This window comes from Musa acuminata, chromosome BXJ3-2 (genome assembly GCF_036884655.1).
Source record: "Musa acuminata AAA Group cultivar baxijiao chromosome BXJ3-2, Cavendish_Baxijiao_AAA, whole genome shotgun sequence".
NCBI lineage: Eukaryota > Viridiplantae > Streptophyta > Magnoliopsida > Zingiberales > Musaceae > Musa > Musa acuminata.
In genome coordinates this window covers 27,121,720-27,144,813 of record NC_088350.1, presented here as the reverse complement: position 1 = coordinate 27,144,813, position 23,094 = coordinate 27,121,720, and the positions used below count along the sequence as shown (strand labels likewise).

At 39.8% G+C, this 23,094-nt stretch overlaps 5 protein-coding genes across 14 annotated transcripts; 1 reads left to right on the top strand and 4 right to left on the bottom strand.

The window, feature by feature from the left end:
• Positions 1-418: 418 nt before the first annotated feature.
• Positions 419-8,499, bottom strand: LOC103975890 (nuclear transport factor 2). The gene is made up of 9 exons (XM_009391013.3): positions 8,200-8,499; positions 7,984-8,118; positions 5,073-5,379; positions 3,578-3,837; positions 3,319-3,502; positions 2,793-2,914; positions 2,635-2,700; positions 2,234-2,309; positions 419-938 (listed from the first exon to the last, which is right to left on the bottom strand). Exons 1-9 carry the CDS (start codon positions 8,236-8,238, stop codon positions 775-777), a joined length of 1,353 nt encoding a protein of 450 aa, XP_009389288.2. The 5' UTR covers positions 8,239-8,499; the 3' UTR covers positions 419-774.
• A 3,746-nt stretch (positions 8,500-12,245) lies between these two features.
• LOC135630944 (uncharacterized) lies at positions 12,246-13,450 on the bottom strand. Its single transcript, XM_065138273.1, has 2 exons — positions 12,844-13,450; positions 12,246-12,719 (listed from the first exon to the last, which is right to left on the bottom strand). Exons 1-2 carry the CDS (start codon positions 12,966-12,968, stop codon positions 12,503-12,505), a joined length of 342 nt encoding a protein of 113 aa, XP_064994345.1. The 5' UTR covers positions 12,969-13,450; the 3' UTR covers positions 12,246-12,502.
• A 1,025-nt stretch (positions 13,451-14,475) lies between these two features.
• On the top strand, positions 14,476-16,573 carry LOC103975892 (large ribosomal subunit protein eL21z/eL21y-like). The gene is made up of 2 exons (XM_009391015.3): positions 14,476-14,776; positions 16,154-16,573. The coding sequence occupies exons 1-2, from the start codon at positions 14,540-14,542 to the stop codon at positions 16,409-16,411; spliced, it is 495 nt and encodes a 164-aa protein (XP_009389290.1). The 5' UTR covers positions 14,476-14,539; the 3' UTR covers positions 16,412-16,573.
• Positions 16,574-16,686: 113 nt separating this feature from the next.
• LOC103975893 (dehydrodolichyl diphosphate synthase 6-like) lies at positions 16,687-18,163 on the bottom strand. Its single transcript, XM_009391016.3, has 2 exons — positions 18,040-18,163; positions 16,687-17,616 (listed from the first exon to the last, which is right to left on the bottom strand). The coding sequence occupies exon 2, from the start codon at positions 17,603-17,605 to the stop codon at positions 16,748-16,750; it is 858 nt and encodes a 285-aa protein (XP_009389291.1). The 5' UTR covers positions 17,606-17,616; positions 18,040-18,163; the 3' UTR covers positions 16,687-16,747.
• LOC135631724 (uncharacterized) lies at positions 18,155-22,490 on the bottom strand. 10 transcript variants are annotated; one of them, XR_010494443.1, is made up of 5 exons: positions 22,246-22,489; positions 19,459-21,297; positions 19,207-19,332; positions 19,017-19,125; positions 18,155-18,435 (listed from the first exon to the last, which is right to left on the bottom strand). XR_010494443.1 is itself a non-coding variant. In XM_065139521.1 (4 exons), exons 2-3 carry the CDS (start codon positions 21,277-21,279, stop codon positions 19,243-19,245), a joined length of 1,905 nt encoding a protein of 634 aa, XP_064995593.1. In that variant the 5' UTR covers positions 21,280-21,297; positions 22,246-22,490; the 3' UTR covers positions 18,625-19,125; positions 19,213-19,242. The 10 variants fall into 10 exon arrangements, 8 of the variants coding, with proteins under 8 accessions (XP_064995593.1, XP_064995590.1, XP_064995591.1 ...); XR_010494444.1 differs by lacking the exon at positions 18,155-18,435 and adding an exon at positions 18,625-18,843; XM_065139521.1 differs by lacking the exon at positions 18,155-18,435 and having other exon boundaries at positions 18,625-19,125; positions 19,213-19,332; positions 19,465-21,297; positions 22,246-22,490.
• Positions 22,491-23,094: the final 604 nt, after the last annotated feature.

Genomic DNA, 23,094 nt, shown 5'->3' with positions numbered 1-23,094 from the left:
TCAATTGTTGTGATTAAACGAGATGTTATTTTTTAGTATTAGAAAAAAGATCAAATGGTTATAAAATATCGACAAAAGAGATGTTTTGTCTTTTTATAAATAATTCAAATAATAGTATGATTAGCAATGATTGACTTTAGTTATTAGGTGAATGCTATTTAAAAAAGGATTGCTATTTAAAAACTTCTTTTAGTGACTATCTCACTAGCCCAAAAAAACATTATACATCTTAAAAATATTTTTAGATGCAGTAAAAATCCATAACTATAAACCGTCATATTTTACCACATTTTTTAACATAACAATAAAAAACGGATTAAATGTGTAAAGCAGGAAGTTGGCACTCAAGCTTCAGGTCAAACACACGAGGAATGGAAGACGCAATAATCCGAGGGTATTTGACATGTTATTGAAAGAGTAATCCAAAAGAAAATTTAAAGAAAAACTGGGATTCATCAGATCGAGTCAGACATCATTTCAGAAACAACATTTCCTAGTAAACTATCCTGCAACTCCAAGAGATACATACTCCCAGGGTTTAAGGAAAAATGGAGGCCACACCCACCCAAAGACCACAGATGAAGCTTCTACGCATTGCAAGCTAATTAAATGACACCCCACGAATTAGAAACCACACATTGCCACTCCAACAGAGAACATAAGACTATTTGGAAATTGCTGGATAGAGAACACATCGAAAAATAGGAAATAATGTCTCCCACATAATGGGAATCTAACTTGCGCCTGCGCTTTGGAGGTGGAGCATGCATACATCTAAGAACCCCTTTCTTGAACTCGCTGGGGGTAGCCATTGCCCCTTGGTCGACTATTGTAGTCCCTGTCATAGCTGTCCTGGCGGCTACCCCGACCAAAGTTCCGGCTGGTAAAACGCCCCCTTGAGGCGTCAGATGGGTATCCACCTCTTCCCCTGCCCCTTTCTGAAGAAATAGGAAAGACAGAAACCAAGTTGCCTCACCAGATACCAGACTTTTACTTGAATGGATTATAAATGACGAGAAAAGTAAACTCCAAGAACACAGGTCTTTGAGCTCCCAATATATTCAGTTGCTAAAACATATCATGAGTTTTTAGTGAAAAAAATTACAAGAAAATTGTTGGACATTTAATTATGCTGTTTTATGCATATTTAAAAGTTTCATTTTTTTAATGTGCACTATAAAGATAACCAATTTTGACCAATAACCATTAACATATGCATAGTGACAAAGAAGAGATTAGCAGTCACATACTTTTCAGCATTTTGTTGGGGATACCATATGTCATCAACAGAAAAAGATAAGAGGAAGTGTATCCTATACGTTTAAATGCATATATGCATTTTACAATCAAAGTTCAAAGTACCAATAAAATCGATATGACAAATTGGTAGTTACTAGTCATACAAGCACTAGTATCGGACCTCAGACCATACATATTACTGCAGTTCAGTATACTGTTCACTTTTTTAATCATTTTTTTCAGCGAGACTGGGTCGTATATGTCTGTATGCCTCTTGGTATCTTGGCACAATATCAGCCCGAAAAATTATTGATGGGTATTCAGAACTGTGTCTAAGATTCCATTAATATGTAGAAACAAACATTTCGGACCTCTCAAAGCAAAAGCATTGGTGGGGAGGGACACAAGGGATCAAGATCAATTATAAGAAAGGTCTGCAGAAAAAGAAAAGACAAGAAAAAAAAAAAGACGTAGAGGGATGCAGAAAAAGGAAGTACTCCGTTGGAATGGATAAGAACTGTTGTCTTTTAACAGTTTTTACAGGATCTGGTTATTATGTAAAACTCAACATGGTCATGAAATCATAAAAGCCAAGGCTGGCTCATTAATCCATCGTTTTCAAAGATTCATGCATATTACATGCTTCAATTCCCTGAAAGTTTAAATATTCCATCCCACATTGCACTATCAATGTTAGTCACACAAAACAACATATTACACCCCATTGACAAAATCAATATTGTCGTTTGGGGACAATGAACTAAGTCTGACTCCAACTTTAATTAAGTTCTACACAAGAACTCTACAAAATGCTTAATGGTCCTAAGTTATCCTCCAGCAATAAAAAGGTTCCAGTCACAGAATTAAATAAACAAAAATCAGTGTTTATAAAAATTCATTAGTTAAAATGTCTCAGAAATCGATATTTGCATGAAGATTGAAAATTTTGATGAAAAATACTTATTGAAAAATTAAAAACATTCAGATGACTTACTTCCTCGTGAAGCACCACTGTTAGGTCTTCTCCCCTCAACATGAATCAACCTCCCATTTAATTGTATTGGAGATGCCTGCGGATTAAATTTTGTTCCATTAAAAATACAAATCTGAGAGACACACTTCAAACATACAAAATCAGAGAGCACAAAACTGTCTTATGCATCACCTAACTGTTATAAATATAAAAGAATGTTGCTGATCTTGAAAGAGGTCAAAAAATATACGAGGACATCAATCCAGATATTTGCAGAAGTACAATCACCAGGTCAACATTAACAAACAATAACAACATCAACAGTATTTAGATAAAAACAAATACTATCAAAATCTTATGCAGGATCATCTTTTGTGAATCTGAGTCTAGTTCAGATTCAATCTGCCAGAAAAATGACAAACCTTAAGTGCATTCTGTACACCAGTGGCATCCTCATATTCAATGAAGGCATAAAAAACATCAGACTCCTGCAAATTCACATGAACAAGACTAATGAACCAAAAATTCCAACCCATGTCAATAAAGTCAAGATAGTATGACGAGCTTCAATGGAATTTACCTTGCGGCTCCTGATAGAAACACCATCAGACCTAAGTCTACCAAAGTTCTTGAAGACTTGCTCAAGGTCCGAAGCAGAAATAGATGAAGGTAGATTTCCCACATAAACAGATCTTGCTTCACCTATGACCAAAGAAATAGTGATCATTCTGACAAACTTAAAAAATGATCCAGATAAATCCTCTACCATAACAGAATAAAACCTAACAGAAACAGAAAAACAACAGAAGCTCTAGAACAGATAATGCCTATGTCAAAAAAAAGGTTTGATTATTTGGATCTTGAAATTCAAATTTCCACTAAGCTGCAGAAAACAATTTTCAAGCATTAAGAAAATATCTTAGAATTTTGCATCCACACTCCATGTACTTATTTGCACAAATGCTACTGCAGAACTCTTGAAGTAATTACTAAGAGACGCGATCATACTCTTTGAGCCATTGACCTTTCATTTTCAACATAGCAATATGCTGGGCTGTTCAAAGAAAATATTGCACAGAAAATACAGAAACAATGAGGGGAAAAACCTTCATCTTCAACTGGCGGAGCCTCCTCAACTACCTCTGAGCTGGACTTTTCAGGAACCATGGCAGGCTGTGGTTGTTGAGCGGTTGACTGCGAGGAATGAGCCCATTCTGAAGCCACATGAGTAGTCTTTGTTAAAGATGTCGGATGAGGAATGGATTGTCCAGATTGGCTTTTAGCACGAAGCTTGAGATACAAGCAATATTAGTTTGCTATAAGATTCCATACAAGAAGATAACGGAAATGAAGAATTCAACATACAATGGATGCATAAGTCTGCCTAGTTGGCTCTCCAACAGGTTCTTCTGGTGTAGCAGGAGGTGGTTCCCTCGTAGTATCCAATCCACTTGGATATGAAGCAGTGTCTTCAGCAGGAGATTCGTCTATTCTTTCATCTGGTTGTGGAAGCTGCTGTGGTGCTTCAGGAATGCTATATTTCTCAACTATGTCATTTTCCTCCACATGTACTGGAGGCACCAAGTCCTGAGCCTGAACTTGTTCTCCCAGCATGTAGTCAGAAACTGCCAAAGTCAATCAACAAGGTTGGACTTACAAGTAAAAAAATGCCTCCAAAGTGTCCAGACATCAAGGTCATCTTTTTCATGTCCAAGGTTTATTTTTCGTCTTCTACAAAATAAAAGGCATACATGCAATAGGTAGGCTGGGGAGAAGGTTCTCATTCCTTGGTTCACATTGTTAACAAATTAACAATCATAACCAGAGTAATCCTAGAAAAACCATAGAGAAATAAAAGAAAACAAGCAATAGCTCATACATTCTCCTAAATAAACAGTCATTAAATGGCTTATGCAGTAGCATCTCATGCCCAGTCAAGAGTATATTATATGTAGCAACTTCATATTGTCTTTCCTAAATCTAAGGATAAAATAATACAATGAATAAAAGTACAATAATCCGACCTCAGCTATTTTTCTTAGCCACCAAATAAAGAGACCATGATGATAACCATCATATCAAATAACTGATGAAAGAAAAACCAACTCATTGTTTAACAGATTGAACTTATGAAGCATCAAAACACATAAGTCGTTGAAGATTCAACAAAACTTTAACATGTTAGGAAGTATTGTGAATAAACCACCAAAAACTTCATAAGGTTCCAGTGTAAAAAACTATAAGGTTGGTTCCAGGGTAAAAGACCAAAAAAAATATGGAGTGCAGTTGGTTCCAGGGTAGGAAACTAGTAATAAGGTTGAGTTGAAAATCACATCTTCTACACTCCATAGTTCACAAGATTGAAATCAAAATCAAGATCGACAAACAATGATATGACTGTAGTTCCACAGTTTTCATTGGACAGAATTCTGTTGTACATAATAACACGAGGGAATTTGTAAGCTCCAATTTCACATACTGTACCACAGAACACTAGAGGCAATACTTGGTTTGCACAAAGAGGACCAATCATTTGAAAATTAGTAATGACTCTTTACCAAATTTTATTCGAAATTTCGAGTGAAAAGATACATACATGACTACATAGTCTCTAAACAAGCATCATATCTTCAATAAATGTGAATATTAATATTACCAATTAAGTATGTACGATAGTCTATATACATGGACAATTACGTCAAAATCTACCTTTCAACTTTTGACATGATCCAAAAAAAAAGAAAAAACATGGCAGCAAGTTAGCCTTCTAAGTAGAAAAGGACAGATTGAACATTTACTAGCAGCAGATGCGTCACTAAGAAATAGATTGACTTCTGGAACTTTTCCAAGTAAGACTTACCTGTTTCTGGTACAGAACTCGACACATTTAAGTTGGTCTCAAAGTTGCTATGTCCCACGATAGCTGCCGGGTGCTGATGAACGTGTTCCTCCTCAAGTAAGTGAAAAATATCATTGAGAACAAAAAACCCTTTCTCCTGAGGAGCAAGAAAAAAGGTTTGCACAAATTTCCTCCTAACACTATAGTCTTTCAGCTGAACGTAACCGGAAACCATCACCAAAACTCCTCCATTCCAAGATTCCAAAGAGTGAGCTGATTTTATCTCAATCCCTTTAAAATTCAGGCACATTACAAGACGATGGATTTGCTGCACAATTTTAGCAGGACACTATTCAGCAATGAAAAATTACAACTTTGAAGTCAAAAAATGTTACAAGTTAAAGTTGAAGAATATCAGCAACATATCATTTCTTGATTTATCTTTCAATAATGAAATAAATGACTGAAAAAGACAAGGGCAATTAATTTACTTTTCCCACAGCAAACCAGAAGCAAAGCCCATAACCTTTCCATCAATTTTGATTTTTCTTAGTTGAATAGATTAATTCATTTAGACATCTAAAACTGTCAACACCCTGAAATGACAAAACAAAAAGATGACCTTCGAATTGTTTACAGAAATGTGCAATTAGTTACAGACAATGGTGTTTAATTTATTTGACACAAAGTTGTACATAGGTAGACTGACTAATTCCAGGTTTTGAAAAAATATGTTAGCAACAGAAGCTTCATATGTCAAGAATAATAATGATAACAATAATAAACAAAGTTATTTTGGGACATTAATTTATCATATGAGTTGAAAAGCTAGGCATCCCCTTCCACCAGAAAAAAAAAAAAGCATTATAACCAACAGGTGGACTCATAAGCACCTAAAACAATGAAGATCCAGTGCAAAAAAAAAAAAATCTTATAGACCAGGTTCAAGTGTAACGACAGCTTTCTGAGCAAGAGATGCCACAAACAGAAGTAACCATATCAACTATTACATAAGCAGCATCAGGAGCAACAGTATAAGGCAAAGATATCTAGTGTTTTTAAAAGTACCAAGCGCCAAGGTCTCAAAACACCCGAGGCACTAAGCGCCTGCCTGACTGAAACAAGCCATTCCAGAATATTAAAATAAAAATATATATTTTTTAATAGTAACCAGTGCTAAACAGTTTCAGAGAGGGTATTAACCGATGCTAAAACAGTGTTAAGCAGTTTCAAACAGGGATTAGCCAGTGCTAAACAGCTTTAAAGTTTAAAGAGTGACTGAGAACAATTCTAAAGAGGGATTAATGGTAAACAGCTTTAAAGAGGTGATATTGGGGGTGTTTTAGTATTAGGGTTTAGTTGAAATTTGCCTATTGAATTGAACCAGGCAGGAGCTCAAGTTACAATTCACTCGGGCACTTGGCCAAGGTGCCCAACGCCTGGGCTCAAGCGAGTGCCTAGGCAGTGCTTCAATGAAGCACATTGCCCGGAAGCTGTGCGAGGCACTCGGGCCTTGCCTAACCTCACCTGTGCACCTAGGCAAGCACCTATTAAAAACACTAAAGATATCACACCTTTATTTACATAAATTTACTACATAAGGTACCTAAAAGGAAGTGAGGACTTATACCTTCAATTTACTTCTATATTTGTATACAACTAATGTGAAAAATCTAAAAAATGAAGATATTACATAAGATACATCTTATAAACTTGGTCCTTCCATGAAGCTGATTCTTGGCCAAAATTATCACAAAGCCATTGACATTTGATAATTATACAAGCCACATTTGACTAAGCAAATATAGGACAATCTTAAGAAAGCAATCACAACACATGCTAACAAGATCAAAATTAATGGTTGTAGCTTTTAATTATACAGGATGCAGTTATCCAGAAATATATCTTCTAATGGATAAACATATATCTTCTAATGGCCAAACAAGACACATTGCCCTTTCAGTTCATAACTGACTTGAATCCCTAAGAATCTTTTTGACCCATGACTTTAAAACCATGTGGTACAGGGCAGTGATAGGCATCGTACAATGTTGTGCCAGTATGTGCAAGGCAGTGTTATATATTAGGGATGGAGAGAGTTCCTGACTTGGATGAGATAAAGGCAGGATACAGTAATACACATCTTGAAAATTTCCAAAAAATAAAATCATTGCTCCTTTCCAGAGTTGGAATCTCAAAGATATCCCAAGAATTCTGAACTCCTAACCACATTCTCTGGCATAAATGATGTCAGGGCCACCTTTCCTTCACCATTCTTTGCCCCTTCACTCATGTTATGTCACCTGCTTTCTCCAGGGAAAATAGGACAGCAAGATGCGAGATAATGGAAAGAGACAAAATAATCTCAAGTCCAGTGTTGGCTATTGAAAATTCCTTGATCTAACTTTTTAAAGATCACTAGCAGCAGATATAATTTAGAGGGAAATAAGTTTTGTCACCAACTTAACATTTAACAAGGCTGGCAGATTATATTCCAATACTCTAGCATAATGATTCAGCCACTGACTGCTCTAAGCCTTTTTAGTATTCTTCTTTCGATTCTTTTTTTTTTGTAAGAACAAGCAGTAACTTAGTTTAAAGCATCCGATAGAATTTCTGGGGTGGCTTGACATGCTTAACTTGTAATTTAAAACGAGCAAGGGAAGGAAACTAGAGTTGTCTCAGTGCCAGCCTCTCACAGCTCCTGTTTGTCACCTCTTGACCACATTGGGCCAACGAGAAACACAGGTTGAGAAACTTCAGAGAGAGATTCTGGTGATGTCTAACCACCGGACAAACCATCTAACTATTTTTCTTCTTTTATGATGTCATACTAATATCTTTAAGATTCTAGTAAGCAATAATCTGAAGAAAAGAGAAACCCATAATGAATAAATCAAAAGGAGAAAACATCTGATATGATGAACAATACCACCATCCCCGTGGCTGTTTCAGTGGCGGTCCCATCAAATCGCGCCATGGAGCTCACATCCGTGTAGAACTGATGAACTAGTTCTGGCTGCTGCTGAAGAATCCGATAGTACTGCTCCAAGAAATAAGCACCCACCTGCATCCATTAAGAAAACAAAAACAAAAACGATCTCAAACGGCGGTGTTTTCTTTAAGAAACAGCATTCGATTCGATTACCTGGACGGCGCCGACATGACCCGGGTACAAAGAAGCCATCGCCGCGCATGCAAGGGATCGATCTGCAAGCCCTGGATCTCCGGGGAACCTCTTGGAGTGAGGCCACCGCGAGAGGCTGGGACACGATCTGAAGAATAAGAAGAAGAAGAAGAAGAAGAAGGGAAAGGGTCTTTCGCTCTTCCACCGGCTCGGGAAGGCTTTCGCAAATGGGGGATTTCTTTCGCCGCTTTCCTTCTGTTACCGCTTCGCTTCGCCACAAGTGGGGGAGAGAGAGAGAGAGAGACAGAGTGTGCGAGATCGAGATCTCGAGGCAGCGCGGGTTTAAAAAAAGGGGATTCGTGACACGTTTCGTCGGAGATCTGACGCGGGCGGTAAGCACTGCTTCGTGATAAGGCGATCCCAGCCGTTGGATCAGCGGGCCCCGCTCGTGGATGCTGCGAACCGTAGCACTGCGTCCCCCTCCCCCCTCCCAAAAACTACCCCCGTCTCACAGCTGCACGCACCAGCTTCACATATCGCGTGCACCGCACGTGAACGTACTTTTAGGTAAAGTGACCGCCGATATGAGAGATAATAGAAATAATAAATACAAAAAATATCTGATGCACCCATGTAAGATATATATATTTCTCTTGTTAACTTCTTACAAATATATATTTCTTCAATTGATTTCCCATGAGCATCCAAAGTTATAGTTGGAATTAACTCTGATCTAAACATTATTGACACCTTTATATTTGTAACAATGACCAATAATTTGATCATATAGATGACTATTTTATTTAAAATATGAATTTAGGAAAATGGGTCCTAAAATGAGCTTATGAAATCTGATATCAGAGATATATATGGATAGTTTCTAAGGTTTACATGGGATATATGTAGGTATGATATCTTTATGCTTTTTTGTGGGGCATCCTATATGTCCATGATTTTGCTAGAGGAAGGGAAAGTCTTTTCTTTTCCATTATAAGTATAATACAAACGATCAGAATTGTGCAATATAAAGTTGAGCTTCTGCACAGCACATGAACATAATAAGGCAATCAAACTTCACAGTAGCAATATTTATTTTGGGGTAAAAAGAAAGAATATAAAGATGATTTGAATGAGTATGATCTGTGGCTATGAATGGGCACCTGAATAAGAATAGGGAATCTAATGCACTGATCTGAGCATTTCATATTCCTTAAAGAGGAGTATGCCTGCAGCTTGTAGGGGGTGCCACCAACTTCTAATGGTAGACTTCCTGCTGCTGCTGTCCTTATCTAAGCATGGAAAAATCTGTTACTCATGTTGGATAAGTCAGATGAACCAAGCTTTATCTAAGGTCTAAGATGTCATGCATCACACTCATTTTTGTGTAGTACAGATCTAGGAGGCATAAACCTGTGACTTGAATTTTGGCAGCCTTGATGCAAGATAATATATTGGTGGTAATGTTAGAAGTTCATTTCTCACTAGTCAGATCATATAGGGTTGGTGAACAAACAGTTTTGTAGGTAGCACATAAATTCCCATTCATTTGGGAAGAAACAAGAACTGGAATCTGCTACTTGCTCAACATTTGATGGGAATGTCAGCCTCAAGAAGATGACTGATGTTATGGTTTGTGTATACTGGAGCACACACACATTTAGGTTGCCAACCTCAATGGGTAATATTGTTTGACAGATTACTGGGTTATTGAACTAAAAAAATCCTTCACTTTCTGTGGAAGTCAGTCAGATGAGTCCATTATCACTCTCTTGTCATCAAGTTGACTGGACTGCTCTGATGCATTTGAAAGTGATGCATTGGTGTTTTCAGCTGATCAGATTCACTTGGATATGCTATTTTCATGGGGCAAACGAAGATCATAACCTAAGCTACTGAGGAGAAGGAAAAGTGGACTACTCATTGTTGGTCAGAAGATGAAGTTTTCTAATGCAGTCAGTATGATTGGTGGAATGCACAAAGTTAGCTTATAATAACTGCATCCTTATATTAATTTTATAGGCTATTCTTAGGTAGGCAAGCGAGAGGTTGACTACCTGTTTAGCTTAACTTTTTCATCACAGTCTGCCCTATCAATCTCAAGAACTGTTTCAGTCATTGCATTCCAAACAAATGTTGCCTGTCGATTAGATTAAAAGGGAGGGATCTATAAGCATGTGAAAGCAGATAAACAAGACCTCTGATTAGGCTCTCAACTAATGATTCTTTCACCTTGTTCACTGGAGCTGGCAGAACAAGAGATCAAACTCTGTGGGGTTTACATTGCATTCTTCCCACCTCTGCATCTCAAGGAAAGATTGTAGAAGATGACATGTTTGGCATACGATTGAAGTGCTTTCCATCTCCAAAAAGCATGAACATTTCCGTCTCTTTTGTGTTTTCTTTTCTGGAATCCAAGTAATTTCTTACATGAATCGTGGGAGATTTGATACGCTTAATTCAACTCATAGGAGGATTCTATTCAATTCAGCTTGGGTGTAGTTGTGGACTGATGAAGAGAAGCAGATTAGTGTTTGTAATATAGAAGATAACTGGGTCACTGAGTTCATCATTGTATGGAACCTTCAAAGAGAATTCTGAAGGGACTGGAGGAACAAAACTCTTTGCATCATTAGTCTTGCTTGTATTAGATTGGTTTTAGGAACTTTATTGTATAACTTCATGGCATGTCCTTAGCATAAAAAATTGAATTTCATAATAATTACACACAAAAAAGGAAAAAAAAAAGTCATTAAAATTATAGATCTTCCCTAATTATGAACTGCAAACAGACATCGTTTTAGATTGCTACTTGGATTACAAAAATGAAGACAAATGCTAAGTAAGGATGAATGACATAAATATGAACTGCAAACACAGACATCAAGGAATATCAAAGGATTCCTACCATATAAATGGAGATGACCAATTAAAACAGAATCAGACTAGAGTATGATCTTAAGGAGCTAATAACAAGTAGAGAAAAGAGTATCATAAAATTAATCTGGAGCACTGAATCAAATTTCAAAGAGATAAAGACCAACCTGCATTTGCATGCTAGTTGCATGATGCAGAATATAGCAAAATGAGACTGGAAACTCATATAAATCTTCACTAACAGGAAGCAATTGGATGCATTTAAGGACCTTGTGCTATTAACTTCATAATTAAAATACCACCATCAAATATATATATATATATTATACTAAGCTATACAACATTTAAAGTTTTATATGCAAAAAACTTTGGAATTTGTTTAGCTCTATCCTTAGGCAACTGTTATTGTTTATTGTTGGATCACTTTGTGTGTTTATCATGTCAATATGCTATACAATGTGATCTCTTACCTCTGTCTCAGTAAATCTTTGAATGACAGATGAATCATCAACCTGTCTCTTCCCTTCCTCCATCCCTATTTCTTTCATCTTCCTTAGCTTCTGTTCAATTATCTCAGAAGATCACACATTTCTCTTTCCCGAATCATTCATTTTTATCTGCAATAAATTCTTGGTCTTCTCCTATCTCTGATCCTTTTTCCTCTTCTACCTCTTACACTTCACAAATCAGCATCACAGGAAGCATCTGATCCAGATATTTTCTAGAGAACATGGCTGATAGAATGGTCATTAATCAACCTAAGGTCCAAATATTAGGCAGGTAAAGTCTGTGACTGATTTCTAGGAAACAAACCAGTAAGGTCAATTGCAGTCCAAGGACAAAAGCATGAGGTTGAAGCCTGTTATCTCAGGCGGGCATCCTTCCAAGAGAAACACTACGCACATAGCGAGCACAGCAGGTTGGATTACAGGCAGTACCTCACCAAAAACACCACAGAAAAAGACCATCACTTGGGACCTTCTTGCTACAACTAGAAACCCTAGCCCTTTGGTATGTTCTCTCTTAGTGACACCAACAGCGAAAACTTTCCCATCACTTTAATCACCCTTCAGTCTGCTCTGAATGATCCACATTATATACCAGTGAAGAACAAACCCTAGAAATCTCGAGAGATAAAGGCATAAACAAAGAGAAGGTAACAAAAGGGAAGTGTTCAAACATCATCATCATCATCATCATCCAGTTATATGCTTAGATGTCACTAAAGTCGAAAGGATTAAAGACACAAGTTATCCCTTCGGACACGGAGGGGAAGGTGGTGGTAGTCAAAGAAGCATTTAAAGCTCATTCAAAAGTACAAATAGGATCACTTTGAATGGGCCCTGCATTGACTGATAACATGTTTTGACTGGAAAAGCTTAACAACCCTAAACTCCTCCCAACTGGTGATACAGAAGAACAAGAAGAAGATGAACAGACTGGGAGAGCGTTACGAAGAAGATGAATCGAATTTGTAGTGCTTATCGACGGCAACGGAGACGTCCCAGGTGCAACTGAGTCCCTTGGGGAAGATGACGAGGTCTCTGGCGCCGAACTCCACGCACTCGGAAGAACCCTTCACGGAGGCCTTTACCCTGCCCTTGAGCAGATAGCATGTCTCCTGTGCATCAAATTTGAGAGGGAACTTTCCCGGCGGACAACCCCACCTGTATATCGAACAACGACAGGCAGAAAAAGAGAAAGATAACCTCCACGGTAACTCACAGCAAGTATGGTGCTAATCTTCTGAGGAACACATGGCGAAGAAGAGAAGGGAACACGGTTCATTACTTGGGCCATGACTTGATGCCAAGCTCTAATAGTCGCGCCTCGGGAGGGTTCCTCTCGACGGTGATGGCAAGTGATCCGGTGGCGTCGATCTCCATTGCGCCTTGCTTTGAGGAGCTCGTAGCCATGGATGTCAGAGATAGCGGAGAAGGAAGAGGAAGAAGAAGGCGACGGAGGCGGAGAGAAGGTGGTGGTTATCTTTTTGAGTCTGCTCGCGTCTAATTAATATGTCAGAGACGGGTAGCTTGACATGGAGGAAAAGTACAGAGGGAAATGTGATGTCTCGGTGAAGAGCTCATGTGGATATTGCTGTTGTATAACGGAGGACTCCTCACGGTCAAAAGGTTGACCGTGGACGCTAAGTGACATGGCTACACCGGCTCGCTATGATTGGATGACGCTGGTTTGACCGTTTGACTGTGAGGGGCCGCAACTTTCTCCAAGATGCCGACACGCGGGAGGTGGGGATGGACATGATCATTGTACATCGCTGGATGGCGATGCAATCAATGCCGTAACACGGGGAATGCCGAAAGTTTTTGAATCCTTCTCGGGAGTCATGACAATGGAGCTGCCTTTTGATTGATGTGAGTCAGTGCTGATACTTCTTCTTCTTCTTCTTCTTCTTTGGTCACATGACGACTTGTGCAGATTTCAAGTGACTCAGTGAGCCCTATACAATGTGATTTTATATTTTGTTCAATTTCTAAGATTTTTGCATAACAAATAAATGTGCACAAATATGACTGACTCCATTAATAAAGGTAAGGTAAGCAAACAATAAGAGCAAGTACAAATGCTAGACACAAGTACGATCTGATCTTGATTCCACATGAGTCATAAAGCAAGTCTACAAAAAAATGACAAGCCAAAAATTCTAGGTATGAAGGGTCTTTCCCATAAGCAAAGAGTAGAGAGATGCATCAGAAACCAAGGCATCTTTAAGCGCAGGGCAATGGAATAGCGAGCGACTCCTGCTTGAGATTAAACATTCTAACCCCACAAGAATCGGAGAGCAATATACCGATCACGATTGTTTCGTTCGATGGCGCACTACGCAAGATCGCTCAGACACCATCGATGTACCTCCTCCCTCCGCGAATCAACCGATGCAGAACTATTTGCCAAGCTAAAGACCAATCTAATCTTTGCCAAAGAAGAGAAACAAGAATGAACACTAGCAGCAGCACATCCACCAAACCCTGGTTTGTGAGGCAGAGATGCCGAAACCACATGCCGGCGTTCCGACCACGCCATCAGGTGTCGGAATCGTCGAAGTCGTCCTCGAAGGAGTTAAAGAAGACGATGCCGAGCGGGGGCGGCACGAGCGACGACGGTTGTCCGGATCGGCGTCTGCGATGGCTCGAGGCTTTAGAAGTATTCGATGAAGTCGACGTCGTCGCCCTCTACCGCCGACAACTCCCATGACTCCATCGTTCTCTCTCTCTCTCTCTCAATCTCTCCCCGCGCAAGAAGCGTCTATATATATATAATATTTTGAATTTTGGATGTTCGGTTATCTGAATTTTATGTAATTTCACATGGATCAGCCCATGATGATATTATATGGGCCGACCGTGGAATCCATTAGGCCCAATACACTTGACTATAACTATTAACACCACGGAAAAACCCTAAGTTGCGCTCTGATTCGTGTTTTGTTGGCAAGCCGAGGTCGTATAGACAGGCGGCGGAGAGGATGCCGGCGGGTCATGGTCTTCGTTCTCGCACCAGAGATCTCTTCTCCCGTCCCTTCCGGAAGAAGGGGTACATCCCTCTGACGACGTACCTGCGCACCTACAGGATCGGCGACTACGTCGACATCAAGGTGAACGGCGCCGTCCACAAGGGCATGCCCCACAAGTTCTATCACGGGCGCACCGGCAAGGTCTGGAACGTCACCAAGCGCGCTATCGGCGTCGAGGTCAACAAGCAGGTCCGATTTCCGACCCAATTGTTGATTTGTCGATCGATTATCTTTGAAGATAGAAAGTTCCTTATCTTTCAGGAGCAATGGGTGCATAATCTAGTTATTATGAGTATCCATGGAAAGATTGCTCCGACATGTTCTGTAGAGGTCATAGACTAAAAAAACTATGTGATTGTTGGTAGGCAGTGTAGGGCAAACGGCTTGATCTTGCTACGGATTCGAACAACCTAATGTTATGTTTCTTTCGGGGTTATGGAAAGATGGTGTGGTTTGTTGAATCTTTGCTCGTAGGTCACTAAAAAAAGTGAGATTTAAGCTTCATGCCAATTTTGTTTGCCTAAGTCTGATGAGAAAACCCTATTGGAGCAAGTAAGGAATAAGTAACTGTCATCACAGTTAAGAATAAATAGTTTTTTTGTAGTTTGCATATATGCCTCGGATACTGAGGATGAACAAAACCATGGGGTTGTTGCATAAAGACATCTTCAGTAAGAGACCCCTGTAAAAATGCATTGTTAACATCCAATTGTTATATTTGTCAGCCCTTTGAGATCAAACTCAGGTTAAGACGGATTGTTGTGGGTTTAACAACGGGACTAAATGTCTCTGTAAAGTCGGCACCAGGTCATTGATGAAACCCTTTGGCGACAGACATGCTTTATATTTGGCAACGGATCCGTCGTCATAGTTGTGGATCTCTCGTCACACTAACATCTACTTGAATAAACTACATGAATTAACAATTGAATAAACTACATAAAGAATACATAAGAACATCGTGCCATATAAAAAGAAAGCTTCTTGTTTGTGTGAATTTTTTAAAACCATTTGAACAACTAATGATGCAAATGGTTCTCAAAAACTGGAAATGCATCTCATTACATAATTGATCCAATGTTGTCACAACTCTTTGAAGTCAGGAGATTTTCATTGTTTACTAGTGTATTCAGAAACTCCATTTTCTTTTTTGGTTGTAGCTTATGAGTCTTCCAACTGAAACCTTAAATCCAATGAAACTACCTTTGTTTGTTCAGAGCAATATGGCAACTAAGGTTGATCTATAGTTTAGAGAAGATTAATACTTTTATAATGCATCTTTGTAGACAAATTGTTTGTGTTCTGAATGATGGTATATAAATGATGGTGCAAGTTGTAGTTACCTCATCCCATATTTCGGTGGTCATGTCTTAACGTTGCTTCTTTCTACTCCGGTTGTACATGATTTGAGTCACAACAGTCTCTCCTGCTGCAATAGGCAGTTTGCATTTGACCCACTTCAGATTATGCACTGGGTGGTGCCTCATGTACTTGGCCACCTACTCAAAAATACTGCTGACCTTTCTACATGCCAACCGTTGGTGGAACAACTCTTTGTTCTTGCAGGTTGGTAATAGGATCATCAAGAAAAGGATCCATGTCCGGGTGGAGCACGTGCAGCAATCTAGGTGCCAAGAGGATTTCCGATCTAGGGTGAAAAAGAATGACCAGCTGAAGGCTGAGGCGAAAGCCCGTGATGAGATCATCAGCACTAAACGGCAGCCCGAGGGCCCTAAGCCCGGATTCATGGTGGAAGGTGCCACGCTCGAGACTGTGACTCCCATTCCTTATGATGTCGTCAACGACCTCAAGGGTGGCTACTAGTTTCCTTAGGTGATCGTCGTTGCCTCTTTGCCCGATCCTACTTTTGCTGCAAGACTTCAGTATAGTTGTTGTTTTGGGCAGATTTTTCTGAAGACTGTTGTTTTGTGCTCCCTGTCCGAAAGCTTAATCACCATTATTTATGAAAGACAAAATCTTTCTAAATGGTCTGCTAGTTGGATCCCTTTGCACGATAATCACCGTCATCAGCTGTATCTCCATTTGATTCTTTCATGTGCGATACATATAGCAGTAGTTTTGACTTGTGATGAGTTACATGCTGTAAGGTGGTTTATTACTTATTCATCGGTCGAAAGCAAAGCATCATAATAATGAGGTTTAGTTATGCTTCTTGGCCAGACTACGTCTCCTTGCTTCCAAGTAAGGGTAGACCCTCTGGTACTCCAGGATGGCCCAGATCAGGTTTCTCAGCGAGAACTCAGGCCATAGAGGAAGCGGGTTCTGCAAGTGGGTCAACGTGCTCTGCCACAGCAGAAAATTACTGAGCCGAGTCTCCCCTGATGTCCTGATGAGGATGTCAGGGTCCGGGCAATCGGCGCTGTCAAGGTTCTCTTCCAGATCAGCCACAGCGATGGCACCGCATGCACCGTCGCGAACTGGATCGCCAGTGAATCTGAGACACCCCTCTGCTGTCTTTTTCGAGCACGATTTTTTGATGGCACGCAAGATCTCGTCAGTGGAAGTGTAGGCAACGCAGACAGAGAGAACCGGTCCAGTGTTATTGGCGGTGGCCGCCATCGCCCTCTCGGCCGCCGCCCTCGCCGGCTCGCTCAACATGTGCAGGCATCCCCAGAAGTTGATCCTCAATCCGAACTTGTGTACGATGGTGTCTTCATCCAACAACTCATCGATCTTCTCCTTCATCAACGCCATAAGGCCCTTAACCTCCTCCGGTTTCCGCCTGAAGTTGTCGATGCTGAAAGCATACACGGTTACCTGCTTCACGCCCAACTCATAGCAGTATCGAAGAACAGCGACAAGAGAGTTGAAACCGACGGTGTGACCGGCGCCCATCTTGAGGTTATGTTTCTTGGCGTATCTGCGATTCCCATCCAGGATGAACGCAATGTGTTGCGGCATGGGGCCAAAGGAGAACATCAAAAAGAGCCACCTGCGAAACAGACGCCATAGACGGCCAATGATTCTGGCCACAATTTTCCGACTACGCTTCCTCATATTTCCAATTCCTGACGTCCACAACGTTTGAAACAGTTAGCATAGCTACACCAAATACGTAATACAAAAAGCCAAATAACTCGATATGGATTTTGCAAGGATACACGTTATTATCTTGCATGAAAGATTGCTTCATCGAGATGATTGAAATAGAACTCTGCGTTATATTGCATTTCATCGTTTTATATTTGTGAAGTCAGGATTGAAGTTATGAGAATAATATTTTAAATATTTAAAGATTTAAAATAATATCGGTGGAATAAGTTTTACTTTTTTTTTCTGGTGAATTATAAACCAAAAATTAATAAAAAGAAGAAAACATATCAAATGAAGAAGAAGAAGAAGAAGAAGAAGTGCCTGAAGATGGTCGAGAAAGCCAAAGCTAATAAATAAATCTAGCGATCAGAGAAGAAGGGGATGGAGAAGACACACACCTTTCCTCCTCGACTCTAATGTGTCCGATATGCTCTGATGAACGTTCGTTCGTTGATATAAATATAAATATATAAATGTATATATATAACCTGCAAAGATGGACTTTGGAATTACCTGTGGGAGCGGCTATCACAGACAGAGGAGCATAGAAAACCTGTTCCAACACGTCAAAAGCATGCACTCACTACGTGTGATCTACCGTCTCTTCCCAGACACGAAACTGGGTTTCTCCCCGCCCGGCATCACCCGTGTCAGCTGCAACGGGCGGACTCCCCTCGCTTCTATCGGAGGAAAGTCCTGCACCCTGTTCGGTAGGGCGCAGGCTCTGAATTCAGCCTGCGGAAGGAGAGCCGGTGGCGTCGACGAGTCAACTAAGCTGAAGAGAGTGGTAGGAACTGAAACAGAGAGAGAAAAAACGTGATTTAGATCATCAATGGATGCTTTTGATTCGATTAAAAATCTTTGCTTTGACAGGATAAGAAAAGGACACACAGAGAGTCACTCGCCAACTTTTGCTGTTTGGATGGGAAGTGAAAGTTTCGAAGGGAAACATGACAGCGACGATGACAATCCAAGACAACCAGTAATGCAATTCTCATCATGATTTCCCACTTAAACCTTTCTAATGTGTTCATCGTCAAAAGTGGCCGATGCAATCCCTCAACATTACATCTGAATCTGCTCAACAACAGTACATGTTCTTCTTTTTTGATAGGTAACAACTTAGATAGGTACTGAGATGCTATTGGTTTAGCTGTTTGTGTTCCCAGATGACATATAGGCCCTTGACATTACATCTGAATCTGCTCCACAACAACAGCAAACTTGTATATATTCTTCTTCTTACTAGTATGTATCAACTTGGAGACTATAATATACTTGTTTAGCAGGAAAAGAAAGAATTGTCATTTAGATTTTAGAAGATGAAATTATCCTTCATGTTAAGTACAACTGCCCTTTGTCCAAAACTGATTACCTCTGAGCTCTGACCAATCAGTATCTGAATACACAGCACCGGTGGATAGTGATCGAGACATGAGCCATCTATTCAAGCTGTCACGATAATCTAGTATACCTGTATCTACCTGAAAACACAACAGAAATAAGATAAATCATCAGCATCATCTAAATACAGAACTAAAGTTTAAGGCAGCGAGAGTCATTACATTTACATCTATACTGTTGATATACATGATTATATATTATCCATCACCCTTCTGGATGAGCTCATTGACTGGTTCATCAAATAGCATATTAACTGATTCATGAGGAACTATGTCGATCTGCTGCAACTGCAAATGAGAAACCAAGAAGGAAGAAGATTAAGACAACCAATTTAAAATTGTAACCAGCGTGAAAAATACAGAACTACTTAAAAGGCTATACTAAGAAGTAAGAACTATCTCCAAAAATTTCACCTGCACCTGCTTTGATGGACAACTCCTACCGATATGATCCCTAGGCTGCTTGCCAGAGTTGCAGATTCTCATCTTCCGAGGAGGCCTGTCATAACTTGACTTGGACCGACTTTCTGAAGGGTGTGATCTTGTTCTAGATTGTTGATTGAGATGAGTAGAAGGCTCAATCTGGCTGTCCTGTTTATTCCTATTCTCTATACTACATTTACCTACAACTGGTCCAAGATCTGCAACTCCACCTGCCTTTCTTTTAATAGCTGTAACTTTCTCGACAGCCTCTCGTAGAGCATGCATTGCCACACTGTAAACATCTGGAGATGCTGCACCAACTTCAGCATATTTCATGGCTTCACGACACAAGTTGTTGTATCGAGTAGTTGGTGACTCCCTACCATTATGGTTTAGTTCAAGCTGGTTCTCCTCTGGACTACCAGATAAAAGCTTCTGTTTTCGAAACTTCCTTATTTTGCTTAAAGAACCAAGCAGGTGATTGTGATCTTTTTCAAATTTTGAAACAACCCACTTTCCAGAATTATTCTTCTTTACCATAAGCATCGCTTTGCAGCCTACCCTGGTGGCTTCTCGAGGTCTTTTTATCTTACTCTCACCACCCATATCTTTCTTCACATAGAATCCCTCCTTTGAGCACACAAATAAACGAGATATGATTGATTTATCTCGCTTTGACCGGTAGTATGTACTAACACGCATGTTAAAGCCAATGTGCCTTGAATATGCAATATAAAATATCTTTGCATCATCTTCAGACTCAAATTCCATGCCCTCATATGGTTCAGTAATAGCATCACCCTCATGTAAAACGAAGGCCCGTTCCATTTCAACTAACTCATCATCCTCTTCCGCTGAGCACTCATCATCTGATGCTGATCTTGGAGTCAATTCATGATTATGATGCTTCACTAGCTTTGAAACAGTCCATTTTCCAGAATCTCGCTTCTTCACCATTATCATCGCCTTACAGCCAATCCTTGTAACAGCTCTAGGTCGTTGAAGTCTCTCTTCAGCATTTTCATCTTTCTTTGCACGAAATCCTTCCTTTGAACACACAAGCAACCGAGAGATTATTGAATTATCACGTTTTGATCGATAGTATGAGCTAATTCGGGCTCTAAATCCTGCACGTTTTGCATACTCTTTATAGAATATCTGTGCTTCATGTTCCGACTCAAACTCCATTCCTTCATGAGGTTCAAGACCAGGTTCCCCCTCAGGTGGAAGGACTACCATCTCATCACTTATTGCTCCACTGTTCATACTTGTTTCATTCCCCACTGGGTTTTCTATCACTTCTTCATCCTCATGGAGATATGGATCATAATCCAGCATCACCACTTTCCCTTGTGTACCAAGAACATGATTATGTATCTTTTCGCACTTTGTGACCACCCATTTTCCAGAGCTTTGCTTCTTCACCATAATCATAGCTCTACAGCCAACTCTAGTTATTATTCTAGGCCGTTTAGTTCTGCCTTCACCATTTGTATCTTTTGTTGAACGAAAACCCTCTCTTGAGCATACAAGTTGCCGAGAAATAATTGTTTTGTCACGTTTTGAACGGATAAATGAGCTAACGCGTGCTTTGAAACCCATCTGAGACGCATATGTATGATAAAATGCCCTGGCAGCCTCTTCAGATTCGAATTCCATGCCTTCATATGGTTCCAAAATCGGCTCAAACAATTCTCTCCCAACAGAGCTTTCTATCATTTCATCGACATCAGCAATGCGAGGCTCCACATCAACTGCCAAGACAGAGGCATTTATCAGGAAGCACACATATAGTATACACTCATTGTACATGGCAAGAAGCAAATACCACTGCAACCACAAAGTAACAGATCAGGTGAAGGTATGCAGTTATAGACAACGCCGATCGACCAAAATTTTCAGCATTTAGAATCATTTACACGACATAATTTGGGAACATTAAATGCACCAAACCATGTTATGAACAGGCAAACAGCATAAGACTCAACATCTACAAGAACATTTGGAAGTGGAGAAGAACAACCAAGATGATTGATAGTTCATATATTGACATATGATATAAACTGGAACAGCCAAAACTTTGGTTACGTTTCCATAGACCCTTGCCATGGTTTACGGTCGTGCTACATGAAACTAGCATTTCTAACCAAGCCACAAAAGCATGCAGTAAAGCAGTATCTCATTTCAATATCCACTGTTTCTTCTACAAATTGTAATTACAAGACAAAACATACTAAGAACCACAAAAAGAAACAAACTGTTCACAAGGACTCAACACGAATTCTAGCACTCAAACGTCTTCGCTTCCGACCGCTTATCTATTTTTTTCAAAAAATTATAAAATATTTTCATTACATTAAATGAGACGCTCACACGGAGACCTATCACTTTGTTCAACAATGCACTAACCAACCTGAATGTCCCGACAGAGAACGACCATATATCTTAATTTCCCACAAGGCTCTTCTTTCTCTAACCCTTAAAGACCAAATGGCAGCTCTACAAAAGTAATATCCTGGCTAGTTAATACCACGGCAAACAAAAGCTTTCCGCAAGCGATCGGATTCTGTGAACCATTTACTTCAGAACAGGCACAAAAGCTGCACGTATACGAGAAGAGGCCAACTTATGAACCTCCACAGAGGGAGACGACTTCGTCGGTAGGGCATTCAAATCAAATACCGCGCCGAGCATAGCACAAAGAAGAAGATCTAAAACGTCACATAGAATCCACCAAAATGGACGCCAAGATCAGAGGTTGTTTAAACCGAAACCCACCTGGAGAAATGATCATCGGACTCGAGAACATGAAGCCCTCCATCACGCCACAGGCTCTCCAACCTCAGATACGGAATTTGACGCAGCAATGGACTGACAGGGACAACGAGCAAGGAAACGGAAGAAGATTAGCGGATTGGACTCGATTTTAACCGGGGCCTAGGGTTTCTGGCGTGAGGGCTCGCCCGGGAGCTCGAAAAGAGGGACTTTTGTTGCGTCCCCAAAGAAAACCGAGGGAGAAGTGGTGAAAAGGGCCGGTCGGCGCACCATAAGGCCCACTATATCTAACGTGCGCCCCGGTAAGTTGGCTGGTCATCTTGTCACGTGGACATAAAAATATGTAATTGCCTAATTATTCATAATTGCTTCCTTCGGAAAATAAAGTCTCTTTTTTCTTCCCTGTTTTAACCGAATTGGTATTAGATTGCATAAATCATAAAATGATACGTGAGGAAAGCAATATAAAGAATCCTACGTAGGCAAAATGAAAAATGCTTTGAGTCCCTAAAAAATGTTTTCTCAAAAAACGAGAGTGAGTTGTGTGAATTTTATATTTTGTTTATAGTTAAAAGCTTAGAAATTGGAAAAAAAAAAAGGGGGGGTTACGCCACCAATTCAACTCTATTTTTCACATCAACTTGAAGTATAAGTGATAAATATATATATATGTATATATACATATATACACATATATATACATAAACATACACATACATACATACACACTCTCTCTCTCTCTCTCTCTCTCTCTCTCTCTCTCTCTCTCTCTCTTTATATATATATATATATATATATATATATATATATATATATATATATATCTCACATGGTAACATAAAATGTAATAAA

Bases quoted from the DNA above. Each gene is read 5' to 3' on its own strand.
- LOC103975890 (XM_009391013.3), bottom strand. From the start codon at position 8,238: ATGGCTTCTTTGTACCCGGGTCATGTCGGCGCCGTCCAG. The intron at 5,380-7,983 runs GTATTGTTCATC...AAAATTGTGCAG, and splicing joins AAACAGCCACGGGGATGGTG to CAAATCCATCGTCTTGTAAT. The intron at 3,838-5,072 runs GTAAGTCTTACT...TGACTTTGGCAG, and splicing joins GAGTTCTGTACCAGAAACAG to TTTCTGACTACATGCTGGGA.
- LOC103975892 (XM_009391015.3), top strand. From the start codon at position 14,540: ATGCCGGCGGGTCATGGTCTTCGTTCTCGCACCAGAGATCTCTTCTCC. The intron at 14,777-16,153 runs GTCCGATTTCCG...TTGTTCTTGCAG, and splicing joins GCGTCGAGGTCAACAAGCAG to GTTGGTAATAGGATCATCAA.
- LOC135631724 (XM_065139518.1), bottom strand. From the start codon at position 21,279: ATGTACAATGAGTGTATACTATATGTGTGCTTCCTGATAAATGCCTCT. The intron at 19,333-19,458 runs GTGAAATTTTTG...TCTCATTTGCAG, and splicing joins GTCCATCAAAGCAGGTGCAG to TTGCAGCAGATCGACATAGT.
- LOC103975893 (XM_009391016.3), bottom strand. From the start codon at position 17,605: ATGAGGAAGCGTAGTCGGAAAATTGTGGCCAGAATCATTGGCCGTCTA.
- LOC135630944 (XM_065138273.1), bottom strand. From the start codon at position 12,968: ATGGCTACGAGCTCCTCAAAGCAAGGCGCAATGGAGATCGACGCCACC. The intron at 12,720-12,843 runs GTAATGAACCGT...TTCGATATACAG, and splicing joins GGCATCAAGTCATGGCCCAA to GTGGGGTTGTCCGCCGGGAA.